The 16,875-nt window shown below is 44.9% G+C and overlaps 1 protein-coding gene across 3 annotated transcripts in view; it reads left to right on the top strand.

The window, feature by feature from the left end:
* LOC124281270 (gamma-tubulin complex component 2-like) overlaps positions 1–16,271 on the top strand; it is a 72,127-nt gene extending 55,856 nt beyond the window's left edge. The window contains exons 26-32 of one of the 3 annotated variants that reach the window (XM_046717301.1): positions 1,980–2,154; positions 2,766–2,909; positions 3,029–3,145; positions 9,750–9,913; positions 10,034–10,122; positions 10,486–10,514; positions 14,556–16,271. In XM_046717301.1, coding sequence (XP_046573257.1) covers positions 1,980–2,154; positions 2,766–2,909; positions 3,029–3,145; positions 9,750–9,913; positions 10,034–10,122; positions 10,486–10,502 — 706 coding nt within the window. In that variant the 3' untranslated portion in view covers positions 10,503–10,514; positions 14,556–16,271. Of the gene's footprint in view, positions 1–1,979; positions 2,155–2,765; positions 2,910–3,028; positions 3,146–9,749; positions 9,914–10,033; positions 10,123–10,307; positions 10,338–10,485; positions 10,515–14,555 lie in introns of all 3 variants that reach the window. The other 2 variants (XM_046717300.1, XM_046717299.1) reach the window with 2 other exon arrangements.
* Positions 16,272–16,875: the final 604 nt, after the last annotated feature.

The following is a 16,875-nucleotide window of genomic DNA, read 5'->3' as shown; positions in this document are numbered from 1 at the left end:
CCTCAGGTGGCCGACAACAGGCACACTGAGATGGTCTGGTCTGTGTCCAGGACCCACAGCCTCCAGGTGGCAGACAACAGGCACACTGAGATGGTCTGGTCTGTGTCCAGGCCCCACAGCCTCCAGGTGGCAGACAACAGGCACACTGAGATGGTCTGGTCTGTGTCCAGGCCCCACAGCCTCCAGGTGGCAGACAACAGGCACACTGAGATGGTCTGGTCTGTGTCCAGGCCCCACAGCCTCCAGGTGGCAGACAACAGGCACACTGAGATGGCCTGGTCTGTGTCCAGGACCCACAGCCTCCAGGTGGCAGACAACAGGCACACTGAGATGGTCTGGTCTGTGTCCAGGACCCACAGCCTCCAGGTGGCAGACAACAGGCACACTGAGATGGCCTGGTCTGTGTCCAGGACCCACAGCCTCCAGGTGGCAGACAACAGGCACACTGAGATGGTCTGGTCTGTGTCCAGGACCCACAGCCTCCAGGTGGCAGACAACAGGCACACTGAGATGGTCTGGTCTGTGTCCAGGACCACCAGCCTTCAGGTGGCAGACAACAGGCACACTGAGATGGTCTGGTCTGTGTCCAGGACCCACAGCCTCCAGGTGGCAGACAACAGCACACTGAGATGGTCTGGTCTGTGTCCAGGACCCACAGCCCCAGGTGGCAGACAACAGGCACACTGATATGGTCTGGTCTGTGTCCAGGACCACCAGCCTTCAGGTGGCAGACAACAGGCACACTGAGATGGCCTGGTCTGTGTCCAGGACCCACAGCCTTCAGGTGGCAGACAACAGGCACACTGAGATGGTCTGGTCTGTGTCCAGGACCCACAGCCTTCAGGTGGCAGACAACAGGCACACTGAGATGGCCTGGTCTGTGTCCAGGACCCACAGCCTCCAGGTGGCAGACAACAGGCACACTGAGATGGCCTGGTCTGTGTCCAGGACCCACAGCCTTCAGGTGGCAGACAACAGGCACACTGAGATGGCCTGGTCTGTGTCCAGGACCCACAGCCTTCAGGTGGCAGACAACAGGCACACTGAGATGGTCTGGTCTGTGTCCAGGACCACCAGCCTTCAGGTGGCAGACAACAGGCACACTGAGATGGTCTGGTCTGTGTCCAGGACCACCAGCCTTCAGGTGGCAGACAACAGGCACACTGAGATGGTCTGGTCTGTGTCCAGGACCCACAGCCTTCAGGTGGCAGACAACAGGCACACTGAGATGGTCTGGTCTGTGTCCAGGACCCACAGCCTTCAGGTGGCAGACAACAGGCACACTGAGATGGCCTGGTCTGTTCCTGAAGCCTTTGCTTAGCACCTCCCAAACAGGAATCTTTCTTATCTCTTATTCCATGATCCATAATCACCATATATTTTTAGGCTTCTTTTTAATTGATAGATCAATAATTTCTGAATTCAAACAAAATATCTGACGTAACTGTTTCCCCTTAATCTATAAGCACAATGTTATCTTTGATCATAACATGAGATCACCATTATAAAATTGACGTAACTGTATTTCATTGTGTTAAATCTAGCTTCCACACTGGTCAGTCATTGTTCTATGAAAAAAATGTGTGTACAAGTTGGCTGTCAGGTCGTCACAAACATGACGTAATATTTGATCTACTGTCACATGTTTTTTGAGTCAGTTACTGTCTTTGATGGGTTCAGAATGCTTCAAAAGACATTGAAAATTGTTTATAAGTTTTCCTGGGAGTTTATGTTGCCATCTGTTTGCTCCTTGTAGTGAAAATCAATTTACTCTTTATTGAAAGAAGTTGGCCAAGAGTTCCCTCACCTCCAAGTATGCAGGGATGAAAATTTTGCGTGGATTTGATTGTGCTGGGGCATTAGATCTGGCATGGGGACCTACGGCCCCCAACACCCCCGGCCCCCAACAGCCCCAGCTCATGTTCCACTGTTTTCAGTCATACCCATTCTCATCCCTATGTATGTGTCCTTTGCTGCAGTGTGTGGATCGGCAGCAAGTCAGCCAAGAGCTCCTCCCTACAGTGGTCTCGCTGGTACTCCTCCGCCTTCGCTCTCCGACAACGGATGCTGAACTTTGTCCAGAACTTCGAATACTACATGATGTTTGAGGTGGTGGAACCCAACTGGCACATCTTCGGCCACAACATGGAGACCGTGAGTGTGCAGGAACCACTTGTCAGCCATGTTGCATGATGGTATCAGCCACGTGGTTCAGGTGTTCTCTCTGTGGGCTTATTTGATATCACCATGAGTACAATGTCAGACCTGCTTTATGACATGCCACATGTTGATGAAATAAACTGATGAATCCTAAATTCCCTTGTCTGTAGTATGAGCATGATGAATATTTGCTACTACCACCAAGATCTGCACCCGAGGCGGCTCCACTCAGGCTCACGCCCCAAGCTTCCAAGCTCACCTCGACGACCCTCTACATGTCAGGCCTATACAGGACCGTTGCGGCACGATAGAAGCCCTCGGGGGAGTCACTCCGCAACGGTCCGGTATAGGCCCGACATGAAGGTCTGAGCAAGATCTGTCAATACTGATTCCAGGACAGGGAAGGTTCCAAGTAACACATTCATGTTGACTAACATGTGCTGGCTACAGTGGAGGACCCTCAGACTGTTAATACTGATGACTAGATATCTGTAAGTCTGTATGAGTACATATGTTAAAGTACAAATTTTCAAAAGAAAGGTCATTCTTACCTCCATCTTTTGACAAAACTTGAAAGAACATGTAAAGGAATGTGATTGTTGCAGGTGTCGAATGTGGATGATGTGTTGGCGTACCACACGGACTTCCTCAACAACTGCCTGAAGGACTGCATGCTCACGAACCCCGACCTGCTGAAGATTGTCCACAAGCTGATGATGGTGTGTGTCACCTTCTCCAACTTTATACAGGTCAGTACAACAGTCTGATGACCTGCTGGGTCTTGCTGTTAAAACTGAGAAATATAAACTCATATAATTTCCATGTTGTATTGTAGTATTTATCTTGTTGTTAAATGTTTTCTCTGTAGAGGCTGAATCAGAGCACGTCTGTGGAGAGCGAGGTTGACCGGCTGACCCAGGCTACTCTCCAGGCCACTGGCAGTGAGAGGAGGGAGGAATCCCAGAAGAAAAAGGCCGCTACCAAGGTAAGTCTGTCACACTGTGTACTGTGATCCTCTCCGCACATGTAGGCCTCCAGGTCTGTCTGCCAGCTGCACATATAGGTCTGTAGGTCTGTCTGTCAACTACACATGTAGCTTGCAGGTCAGTTTCTCAACTACACATGTAGGTCTGTCTGTCAACTACACATGTAGGTCTGCAGGTCTGTCTGTCAACTACACATGTAGGTCTGCAGGTCAGTCTGTCAACTACACATGAAGGTCTGCAGGTAAGTCTGTCAACTACACATGTAGGTCTGTCTGTAAACTACACATGTAGGTCTGCAGGTCAGTCTGTCAACTACACATGTAGGTCTGCAGGTCTGTCTGTCAACTACACATGTAGGTCTGCAGGTCTGTCTGTCAACTACACATGTAGGTCTGCAGGTCTGTCTGTCAACTACACATGTAGGTCTGCAGGTCAGTCTGTCAACTACACATGTAGGTCTGCAGGTCAGTCTGTCAACCACACATGTAGGTCTGCAGGAGTCTGTCAACCACACATGTAGGTCTGTCTGTCAACTACACATGTATGTCTGCAGGTCAGTCTGTCAACCACACATGTAGGTCTGCAGGTCTGTCTGTCAACTGCAAGGCAGTCTGTCAACCACACATGTAGGTCTGCAGGTCAGTCTGTCAACCACACATGTAGGTCTGCAGGTCTGTCTGTCAACCACACATGTAGGTCTGCAGGTCAGTCTGTCAACCACACATGTAGGTCTGCAGGTCTGTCTGTCAACTACACATGTAGGTCTGCAGGTCTGTCTGTCAACTACACATGTAGGTCTGCATGTCAGTCTGTCAACTACACATGTAGGTCTGCAGGTCTGTCTGTCAACTACACATGTAGGTCTGCATGTCTGTCTGTCAACTACACATGTAGGTCTGCATGTCTGTCTGTCAACTACACATGTAGGTCTGCAGGTCAGTCTGTCAACTACACATGTGGGTCTGCCAGTCAGTCTGTCTACATGTTGACATACATTGGGACATTGTGTGTTAAGCTCATGGAGATTCTGGTAAGTACCTGCTCAATATCCACTATTTTCACACAATACATCAACACTTGGAAGGCCCTACTTGATTGTTCAAACAACACTTACTTTGCAGCAACTAATCCTGCACTACTTAGTGCACTTATTGCTTATGGCTTGAAAGGCGTGGCTTGCCAGACGATGTTAAAAGATGTAGAACTGCAATCACTACCTGGTCTTGGCTGCTACTCGTCTACGCATGCGTCACCGGAAGGTGACATCAGCCACCTCAGATTATTGCTTTTTGCACGCCTCGCTGGACGCGTGGGTTGCCAGCTGTTCATTGTATCCTATGGGATTTTTTGTGTGTGCTTAATAAACTTATTATTTTTGTCCTCAACGAGAAGTGTAGGTATTATCTTTCACTTTCTCTTGTTATTTTAGTTCAGTAGTTCTGTTTAGTGATGTCGTTCATTTATAACACGGTCCCGTCATCACTCTATCACTTCGCCATTACAACACTTCACCGTATTTGTAGTCGTTGTGTTTTATTTGGTTCAGGCTTATATACTATACCATATAATAGTGGTATATTTATAATGTCTGTATTATGGTCTCTTTATCATTCAGTTTTTTGAGACTTTGTTCTCAATTATGCTGTTGTATTCATTACCATTGTATGTAATGTTTTTATGTGCGTTTACTGGGTTTTCTGCTTTATTGCAGATCCATGTACAGCGCAAGTTGTATACATTGTAGGGGTGGGAAGTCTCATAAAGACCCTCATCCCCGATGTTTGAATTGTACCACTCAATGTTCCCATGGCCATAAATGTGCCAGCTGCGCTGTTCTTTCACCCAAGAGTTTTTCCGTTTATCTCCAGGTTTCTAGGAAGTGCCTGGGACAACAGAGACGGAAGAATATATCTTCTACTTTGACGCCGGTCTTGACGACCGCTACATCTACATCCAGTGTTGCAGCGTCCACTGTTTCTCCGAGTGCGTCTGTCACCAGCATCCAGATGATGACCTCGCCTCTTATGTCACCGTGCGTTACAGCGTTTGGCGCTTAGCGCCTCCGGACTTGGAACTTCAGCGCTTGGCGCTTCGTCGCTTGGACCTTCGGCGCCTGACGCTTCGGCGCTTGGCGCTCCCTCACCTCCTACGCTGTTGCCGATGTTGTCACCGCAACGACCGATGGGTCAGCAGTTTGCGCCGTGTCAGGTGGCTCAGGCTCCCGTGTCGCAGTCCTTTCCAGTGTTCCCGGGGCAGGCGCCTTATGCGTATCAACCATCTACAGGGTTTCAATGCCTCAGGTGTCTATGATGCAGACGCCATACGGCCACCAGCAGTTTGATGTGTCCACGCTCAGCACTCTCTTGACTTTATTATCAGGTCAAGCCGGTACCTCAGCGCCTATGCCATTTATGCCACCAGCAACATCGGCGCCTCTCCCTCCTACAGCGCATCCAGCCACCTTTGCCACCTCTGACGATTACTATGATGCTATGGCAGGGCAAAGTCCTCACTGACATGCGTGAGCACCTTCGGTCAGCGCTTGCCAACACATGCGTAATTCGTCGGCAAGGCTTCCTCTCCTTTTCTTCATGGGATTCAGAGTTTCAACGGAAATTATTCCACCAACCCTGGTCATCGTCGATACTATTTAACAACGCCATTCATGACATTTATCGGGAGGTGAGTGAATTTGCCAAAGGGGAGACTGCCTTGAAAGCTTTTCAAAAGGGACAACGTCCTTTCTCCATGCCATTCAACACCTACCAGCCTCGGCGACCATATGTTCGTCGTGCCAGAAACCCAGCGCCGTCGTGGCAGGGGACGTGGTGCCAAGCCTAGATCAGACAGGGGAGGATATCAATGTTGCCGTGCTCCCGCCCAGAGGCGACAGGCGTAGGGGCAAGTGAAGTGAGGGACATGCACGACTGGACACTCCCACCTCTAGTCGTCCCTGTTTATCCTACACCCGTAGGTGGGAGAATAGGGATCTTTTGGGAAAATTGGTCCATCCTAGAGGATCCATACGTCACTGATATATTGAGGCAGGGATTTCGGCTCCCCCTCCTCTCCGATCCACCTCTGACGCTGTTCCCTCTCCGGCACAATCACTCCCAGATTCAACACGACCTCTTAGCGGAGAACATAGTGATTCTGTTGGAGAAAAGAGCCGTCGAATTACTCCCGTATCCCGTCACAACACCAGGGTTTTATTCTCCAATATTCTTAGTGCCGAAGAAAGTGTCCACGAAAATGAAGATGATTCACAATCTGTCCTATTTCAACGAGACTTTCCTGGAACGTCCTCTGCACTTCCAAATGACGTCTCTCGAATACCTCAAACTATGGTATGTGTCAACGACTTCCTCATCAGCCTGGACCTGCAGGATGCATACCTCCATGTTCCAATACGCCCTAGCGACAGGAAGTATCTGCGCTTTATTTTCAACAATCAACATTTCCAATGGGCTGTCCTCCCATTTGGAATTTCAACAGCCCCGTGGTTGTTCATGCGTATCACAACTCCTATTTCCCGGTATCTTCATTTGAGGGGCATCAATTTCGACCCGTACCTGGACGATTGCCTTATGCACCTGTTAGACCGTCTGCTTCTTATACAACAACGGGATTTCACCCTTCGTCTGTTGCGCCAACTAGGTTGGCTGGTCAACTTGGACAAATCGGAGCTTGTCCCCATCTCACACACATTCATCGGAGGCCATTTCCAGACGGACAAGAACCTAGTTCAGATTCCTCTGGACAGGTGGGACAAGATTCAGTCTCTGATACCACGTGCGCTCTCCAAACCTCTGTCTCTCCGAGAGTGGCAGGCGCTCCTGGGATTGTTGACGTCGGCGCAGGATCTTACCAGCAGAGGGCGTCTTCAACTTCAACCTCTGCAGCGCTATTTTCAACCATACATTGGTCGGGCAGACGTTCATCAACGGTTTTGTCTTCCACCTCAGTTACATCGCTATCTGCTTTGGTGGACTCGCCCATTGAACGTCTTAGGAGGAGTCTCTTTGACAGAGCGGCCTCCGGATTACCAACTGTTCGTGGACGCCTCCATGCAGGGTTGGGGCGCTCACTTACACGACCAGACAGCCGCCGGCCTTTGGTCGGGTCAACACCAAAGCTGGCATATAAACAGTCTGTAGTTGAAGGCCGTAATCCTCGCTATTCATCACTGAGCGCATCGACTACGAGGAACTTGTCTTCTGGTGGCCACAGACAACACCACGGTGGTGTGGTACATCCGGAAGCAAGGGTCGACACGCTCACAGTTTCTTCTCGATCATACTTTTCGTCTCTTTCAACTGGTCGACAATCTCCACATTCTGTTGGGAGTTCGGCATATTCCGGGGTGCCACAATATACTAGCAGGCGCTCTCTCGAGACCCGACAGAGTTGCTCCCACGGAATGGATGCTACACAAGGAGGCCTTCACTCTCCTAAGTCACGCATTGGGTTCTCCAAACATAGATCTGTTTGCCACCAGCCAAAACCATCAACTGCCTGTGTATGTGTCCCCAGTCCCAGATCCAGCGGTTGGGCGGTGGATGCTCTCAGCCTATCGTGGGAGGAGCTTCACGCGTATGCGTTTCCGCCATTAGTTCTATTACCTAAAGATCTCAAAAGTCAAGGAGACAACTTGCCTGCGACTGATTTTGGTCGCACCTTGGTGGCCAGCCAGGAACTGGTTTCCCGTTCAAAAAGACCTAGTGGTAGGAGATCCCTTCCCTCTACCCACGTGGAGGAACGTTCTTGTGCACCCTCACAGCCGTCTCTTGCATCCTGCTCCAGATCGGTTCAATCTGCACGCATGGACCATTTGCAGAAAGCACTGAGTGCTAAGGGGTTTTCGGCCAGAGCAGCCAAAGCCATTGCGACGACGCACAGAACTTCTACTAGACACTTGTATGACGACAAGTGGCAGTCGTTTGAACGATTTGGTGTTACCAGGAAGCAGGAACCGCTGAAAGTGTCTCCTCAGTTCATAGCAGACTTCCTACTTTATCTCCAAACGTCCAGGCGTCTCAAGGGAGGCACCATTGCCACGTATTTGGCGGCAATTAGCTCAGTTTTAGCGGTTCCCACTGACAGAAGGATTTCCAAAATCCCAGAATTACAGGCCATGCTTCGTTCGTTCAGACTTGAAGACCAGAAGTTGAAGTTTCGTCCGCCGGCATGGAATCTCAACACTGTTTTAGACCATCTCCATGGTGCACCTTATGAACCTCTTGAGAACACTTCCCTCGCTGATTTATCCAGGAAGACGGCTTTTCTTTTGACTTTAGCAACTGCGGCTAGAGTGAGTGAGGTTCACGCCCTAGACGTGACTAATAACGTCGTCATCATGGTTCTGTGCATTTGGGTCTGTGTTTGGATTTCATCACTAAAAACCAACTACCAGGTCAACCTGATCGACAGTTTTCCATTTTGCCATTATCATCTATTGTTGGCACTGAAGACGATGCTGAATTGCTTTTATGCCCGATTCGTGCGCTCAAAACTTACATTGATCGCACCAAAGGTGTCCGTGGTACAAGGAAACGGTTATTTCTTCCCCTATCCCGGGCGTCACAGTCAGATGTCAGCAAAAACACAATTGCCTTATGGTTAAGAACGACCATTCTTCAGGCATATAAAGCGGCTGGGCTGGACCCTCCACGTCCTCTCATCCACACGAGATTCGAGCACTTGCTTCGACTATGGCACTTTTGTACTGTGTCATCCATTATGCAAGGTTGTTTTTGGCGGTCGGACACAGTTTTTGCCAGTCATTATTTGCGGACATGGCCGTCAAGGATGTTGACGATGTCCACAGCTTCGGACCATTGGTGGTTGCCCAGCAACTCGCCATGCCCCGAAGAGAGTGACCCTCCTGCCTTGTGTTTTCTTCCCACGGACCACCATGTGGGGAATGAGTTGTTTTTCTTCAGAAACTACTAGGTATGTCAGTTAAGGAGTTATCCTTGTATTTCAAGTCCATGCTTTTTACTGCATTCCTTAAGCTTCCCCAGCTTTAAAATTAGTGGTTTCTTTTCATTTAAGACTTGGTCTTATTTGCGAATTACCACTACCTGATCGCCACTCGCTGATTTGCTCTCTGTTATAGGCGCATTACCAACGCTTCCCGAGCACGGGATTTACGGATTGAGCTGGCTGCTATTACATAAGCGAGGCGATCCCTCAGATGACAAGCCCACCTTCCAGCCTGTCGGATAAAGTGCAGGAAGTAAGTAGTGCAGGATTAGTTAAAAAATTAGTAAAATCTAAATATTTTTATATTTGTATACTTATCCTGCACTACTTATGATAAGGGCCCACCCTGCGCTATCAGCTACCTCCCCGCTTCATATGCCATCTGTGGGATTTCTGGCAATAATCTGAGGTGGCTGACGTCACCTTCCGGTGACGCATGCGCAGAACAGTAGCAGCCAAGACCAGGAAATGATTGCAGTTCTACATCTTTTAACATCGTCTGGCAAGCCACGCCTTTCAAGCCATAAGCAATAAGTGCAGGAACTAAGTAGTGCAGGATAAGTATACAAATATAAAAAATAGTTAGATTTTACTAATTCTGTGACATGTTTTTATTAGGTCGTGACAGAGCATGTTGATCAACTGGCCAGCAGTGAGAACTTTGAGCGGACGATCCACAACTTTGACACCAACTTCTCTCGTCTCCTGGTCGACCTGCTGGACAAGATCATGGACTTCAGTAGCACAAACTACGAACACAAGCTCTTCAACATTCTGTACAGGTAGCAACCACAACTACACGTTCTTCCTTCTATCTTAGTAGGTGTGTGTATGTTCATCGTGATGTTGAGGTAATGAGATTGGTGTGGAGACATACTAGTTTGTATGAATATCTCTTTCAGACTGGATTTCAACGGGTTTTACACTGAGAAGCTGGAGGCCAAGTCTGCAGAGCGGGTTCGTCTTGATGCATCCGTCAGTTCGGGGTCAAGTGAGTGTTTGCATCGTTTAAAGTTTAAGTAATTACATGTATCTGGTTCCATGAAAACGTCTGACTGAGTATGTTACACAATACAAAGTAAGTAGATATTAAATATGAGTAGTTTGAATAAATCTGACCATCTTACCTGTCAGTTCCCGTTATATCTAGATGTATCCTTGTGTTCTTTGTTTTAGCCTCAGTAGACGACTGATTTATACCAGCTGGTAAATCTTGTAGATTAGTTTGGAAAAGTTTGTTTGTGTTGCTTGTAATGATATTACAGTTGAACTCCCTTATATTGAAATGTTCAAGTTATATTAACATGTTATTTTGAGTTGATACAGTTGTACATGATATTTGACTAACTTCCAGTTGGCACGTACACATGATGACATCTCTAGGTAACATTGACATCTTGTAGCCTGTACCCACTCTCACACATCTCACATGGCAGCAGGAACTGCCTCGTCTTGCCGCACATCCAGCTGTTAGTTTCCTACACTACACTTCCTTCCCTACAACTCCAGCACTGGTCCCAGAGAAGGACCCCAGTCACTCTGTCTGTTTACTGTATCTGAGTGACAGTTGGTCTAGGCAAGTCTGCTTGTATTGAGAGGCAGATGGTGAGCTCCGTGACTTGTTGATGGTGCGTGACTGTACCCCAGTAACATCAATCCCTGGTTTGTTGAAGATGCTTACAGACGTCCATAGCTGGAATATTGCTGCCTGCAGTTATACACAACAAACATGGATATAGGTAGGGGTGAAACGGTATACCGCGGTATTGGTAGAACTGCGGTATTTTGCCTTCAGTTCAGTACACTGTAATGCAATCCAAAACTTCGTTTTTTTCGGTTTTCATACAGTCATTTTATTAATCATTTTAAACCTTTTCTAAAATGTCTAGAAATTGATTCATTTGGTCAAAATCTATGCATTTCTTTGCTTGACGGCCGCTATTTTCCTGGAAGTAAGTTCGAGATCGCCTCAAGTCGTCTACTTAGAAAGTCAGCAAGACAACAACTACAGATACCAAATCAATAGCTGAGTTCTGTTTCTTTTTCAGTTATTTCAAATCAGACGAACAGTGAAACATTGTAATAACTTATTGAAGTTACTTACGATGTTTGCAGTGATGCAACACTCCGCGTTATAGCACGAGGAAACACTGCCATCCGAAAACGTATAATGTCAGAAAACTCATAATAAAACGATCTACCTCAATTTCATTTTATTTCATTAAATTTAATCCCATTTTCATTTATTAAAACTGTTTACAGTAACATTGGAGAAAACGTGTGTGAAATGACATCACCTTATTCTATACGCGTACCACTTCCGCTTACCTTGTTCATAAGGGTCCGCTTTTCGCACAATCCGCATTAGCACCAATTTCACATTATTCTCAGCAATCACGAACAAATTACCGCCTCGTCATCCATGGACCCCAAGACCCGTGTTATTGACTCATTGAAGTCATATTTCACAATTAATTGCCAATATTGTGTTTTTACAATCAAAGAGACGGGTACCGCGCGGGAAGTCAACAGTGACTTGTCAAACTGCCTCATACGTAAAATGTATCCAGCCACGTAACCCAAAGTGCTGAACCTATGTTAATTATTATGTTAAATGCGTTCGTAGAAAACATGCATTATACTAATACGATAGCAATATATAATATCTCTGTTAAAATAACTGCTTAAGATATAAATTATTCTGATAATGGATAGAAATCCTTTGATGTTATATTTTCAGGTCGTTTTTAACTGAATCACCGGTAGATTGGAGCAAAACATGAGTACACACTACACAGCTGATTGTTATTTCCAGCTTAGTTACATAACAGGTAGCATAACAGGAAGGACAACTGAATTATTGTGTCTAATGATTTTTAATTTGATTGCAGGTTTCCTATACACATATTTATTTTACAAAATTTGTTTTTTCACCTCCGACGATACGATATAGTTTTGACTGAAAAAGCAGTTCTGTTATGTCCATGGAAAATAATTTTTACTTGGCCTTTATTCTGGGTTATGTAAAAGGCGGGTGTCTCATAACTCGGGGGATCATCCATAGACCCCCATATGGATCTGGTGGCTTTCCCATCACAGTTCTTATGCCTTATGTTTGTTTGTTGTTGCTACCATCTCATTACAAGCTATATCAATAAACCATAACGACCGATAAAAAGAAAAAGCAGCTTTCCCAGGCTAAAACATATTTGTTTCAAAAAGGAGAAATACATTTCTGGGTGAACTTTGAAAGATATTTTGAATGAATTTGAAATGATTTAGATCAAGGACAATCATCTGTCACACAGACTGTAACTGCCTTATGACAACTGTGTTGAGTTAATTTGTTAAATTTATTTATCCGTGATATGTCATCAACAAGAGTCACATTCGACAAGATCTGATTTGTGAATTGTTTTTAGTGTTTTTTAAGCATGAACATTTTCTGGGACGTGGTGATTTCACTGCAGTAAATGCTGATGTGATTTTAGTGACTTTTAATCATACTTGGCTACTTGCTATTTTGCCACACAGCTGTGAGCTCCAAGGTTCCAGTGATATTTTAATTCTTCTATCTTGTCATGAAATGACAGTTTTGTTCATTCAAAATAAAGATTATGATGATTTGTTTCCCATGTTATTAAACAGAGTAAGGTTAGCCTCTTGTTGTCAATTTTCTGAATTATGATAGTGTATCATATACCGAGACGAAACGGACCGAACCGAAGGCCTTGTACCGCAATAAGTACCGTACCGTCGCAAGGGCGTAGCGTTTCACCCCTAGATATAGGCTGATTGCTGTGTGTGACCTGGCTGACCTGTCTATACTGGCTTGTCTGATTAGTGATTAGTTGATTAAAGACTGCGGTGACATGTCTGTGAGGTGACTGTCTCACTCACACGTTCTTCTAGTCATTCAATCACACGTTCTTCTAGTCATTCACTCACACGTTCTTCTAGTCATTCACTCACACGTTCCTTTAGTCACTCACTCACTCTACTTTTTTCTTGTTGCTATATGGCTGAAATAAAGTAGATGTGATGTTAAGATGTTAACAGTTCCCACTAATACTTACTTATTTCTCTGATGTCTCCTGATCTACACACTCTTTTGTTCACTCTCTTTCTCACTCATTCATACAGTTACATGCTTTTTCCTTCTCTTGGGGCTGTCGGGAAGCCTAGTGGTTAAATTGTTCGCTCATCATGCCGAGACACAGGTTCCATTCCCCACATGGGCACAATGGGTCAAGCCCATTTCTGGTGACCCCCGCCGTGATATTGCTGGAATATTGCTTAAAAGCGGTGTAAACTAACTCACTCACTCACTCACTCACTCACTCACTCACTCACTCACTCACTCACTCACTCACTTTACTCAACTCACTCACTTTACTCAACTCACTCACTCACTTTCAGCGGAATATTTTGTTTTATGTGCATGCTTGTGTACAGTTACAACGAAACATTAAACAAACCCAGTTATCTTTATGGTTTGGGATGATGTAACTTTTTATGGGACATTCCTGGTAGAGTGTTTGTTGCTAATTAATATCTCTGCAAGAACAACAGACTTCGATGTCTTAGACACTATATCAAGTAAAAGTGGTGTTGATTGTATTTGCCAGCAGCGTTGTGTGTGCCTGCCTCACTTCAGCTTGCTTCCATTCTCTCACTGTCTTGTGAATATTTTGAATTTTTCTGACAACTTGAAGAATAGTTGTAAGGCCGTCATAGTTCTATTCATCATTTGCTTACATTTGCCATATTGCTTATGACATTTTTCTGATTAGGCCATCAGACATTGGATATATTTATTGATTTCTTGGCCAGGTGGCACAGATCAAAACAAGGATCGTGGGCCACATTACAAACAGAGATCAGCACCTGTTTAACTTTCATAGTTCTACAAAATGTTTAGTTTGCAGGGTTTTACGGACCTCCAATGAAATAAAAGGATCCTGAACATAATGAAATGATGTAGCAGACTACAAAAAGGTTTAATGATTATTTTAATGACATGAACTTTATGTCTCTTGTTGCAAATTTTGAACAGTGAATATTATTGTACTTCCCAGGGGACCCAGTATATGTGTGCTTCTGTGTCCATACTATACATTGGTAGGTACTGGAAGCACATTTCTGCATTGTGTAAAACCCTGAGATTGCTTCATGAAACAGGCCCCATCACTGATACGTCATACAAATACATTCATATGAAAGCTCATGAATTCAGTGTTTCATTTTGTATTATACTCTTCATTTCCTTTATTGATTGTATAAGTAGCCAGGGCAGGTAAAACTGTGAATGCAGCCTTACAGTGAGAGTGACTAGTGAGAGATGTTAGTGTCTAGTGAGAGATGTTTGTCTTGAGTGTCTAGTGAGAGATGTTTGTGTCTAGTGAGAGATGTTTGTGTCCACAGGTTCCTCAGGGTCCTGGCCTACCGCTACCTTCACCAGTCAGAGACCAGACACTGCCCGGTATGTCCCGGGGATACACAGGAACCTGCCTGGGACGTCCTGATTGTTGGGGGGTCTGGGAGAAACATGGAACTTCTCTCTTCACAATCTTGTAAAGCAAAACAAGTGGCAGAACTCCAGATTGTGTTTCATGACCTTCTATTTCAGATTTGTGTGTCAGACAATATTTAAGGGCAACACATCAAGCCCCAAGTAACCAGCCTCAGTCAGATATAGTATGATGGCCATGTAACCTTTCATGACTAAGGTCATCATTTGAAGGTCACTAATTTCAAGGTCAAACATGTTGAGGTCACACAGAAATATTTATTTTACCTACTCTGAAATATGACAGTGGGGTGATTGGGGTGCTTTGTTTTTTTAAGCAATATCTATCATGCAGATTTCGATGGAAGTCATTGTTATGTAATGAGAAAACTTGTTTGTTGGATTGTTATATAATGACTTGTTATATAATGACTTGTTATATAATGACTTGTTATATAATGACTTGTTAAATGCTGTCAGTTTTTCTGGTGGATATATTCATGTGTGAGTTGGAAAGGCAATAATGGTGATATTCCCCTAATAACCTGAGTAAACATTCGCTACTGTATATATCCCTATGTATTGCCACCATGTATGTGTTTTATTGACTGGTACAGAAATATTGAATCTCAGAGGAAACCTGTCTCTGGACAATAAAACTCAATTTACTTTTCACACAGACCTTTGCCAATCAAACAGAACAGATTCCAGGTCCTTTGGTCAGAATATCATGTTTTGCTAAAAACAAAACCCAAATGTTTTAGTTGATTTTTTTGGATCTGCCCTCAAAGAAAGAATTATTCTATATTTAGACCAGACATGAAATACGTGAGTACAGTTGTACACAGCGTTCAGCAATGTTGCTGTGATGTCACAGCTGGAGATGCCCCAAATGGCTGTCACACGTTGTACACAGCGTTCAGCAATGTTGCTGTGATGTCACAGCTGGAGATGCCCCAGATGGCTGTCACACGTTGTACACGTGGGGAATTGAAATAGAGCAACTGTATCATGATCCCCATTTACAGGATGGATTGTCAGGTTGTCAGTTTACTAAATGGGTTACTTCGGTACATGTCTTGTATAGAGACAGTATCAGGACACTTTAGGACACAACAATGATCAAAGTACTGGACTGTGTACGACAAGTGTTGCTCCACAACATACAGGCTGGTGATTATATATTTCTAGACAGATGAGAATGCATAGGCGGATCCAGAGTGGGAGAGCAGGGGTGCGCACCCCCCTTTTGTCCTAAAAGTTTATTAAATGACCATTGAAACTCTTGTGAAAAGGTGTGAAAATAAAGTGTGTGTGCACGCACGCACACACACACATTTGATTTCAGTTTCCCTTTTAAACTAAGTGATTTATCATATAATCAGTTCATATGTATTTTGGTATTTTGTCCTTAAGGAAAAGAAGTATTGTTTAGTTATGTCCCAAATGTCAAGGCCTAGTGTTTGATTGTGTCTGTCTGTGAGTGAACTTAAGAACCTGTGTGATGACTCCCCTCCATCTGAACCTACCAGAGGATGGGACAGCTGTTACCATGGTGACAGGGATTCCTGCTTGCTTCACCATAACTTGTACTTATACATTGAAGTGTAACATAAATACATGTTGAAACAGCAGTGTGTTGTGTTTCCTTACTGTGTAATTACCTGGGGAGTTGATGGTCAGAAGCCTATACTTGTGCCCTTACATCCACAACACCTTGTGCTGACTGAAGTGGAAACGTGTGATCCGAGTTAGTGGAACACTGCTCATATGATCAACACCATTGATTGATTATTGCCTGGTGTGAAGTATTGGCAATAAAAAGAACTGGAATGTTTCTTCCTGCCTCCTGAGGGCGAAATATTAGTGTTGCATGGAGAACCTAGGATCCATGCTTACAATAAGTTTATATATTTAAACCAAATTTGACCCCAGATAATAGTTTTCTGTTAAATCCATGATCTGATCCTTAGCAAAATGTGAATAGTATATTTGGTCCATACGGAATAATTAAATGTCAGATCTCAACGAAAAAGAACAAAAACTAGTTTATTCATAGGCTTTTCATGGCAAAAATATCACTCATTTTGTAGTACTGACAACTATGGTCGTATGACGTTAACACGGTCGGTCATTGGCAAGATGCTGGCGTGTGATCCTCAACAAATCACATGTCAATAACCAAGCACAACGTCAATATCTGGTATAACCTCCGCCATCTGCAATCACATCCCT

The sequence above is a fragment of the Haliotis rubra genome, unplaced genomic scaffold, assembly GCF_003918875.1.
Source record: "Haliotis rubra isolate DU_JTF1 unplaced genomic scaffold, ASM391887v1 Scf281, whole genome shotgun sequence".
NCBI classification, from domain to species: domain Eukaryota; kingdom Metazoa; phylum Mollusca; class Gastropoda; order Lepetellida; family Haliotidae; genus Haliotis; species Haliotis rubra.
Note: the sequence above shows the minus strand (reverse complement) of the source record. Positions and strands in the feature narration are given on the sequence as shown.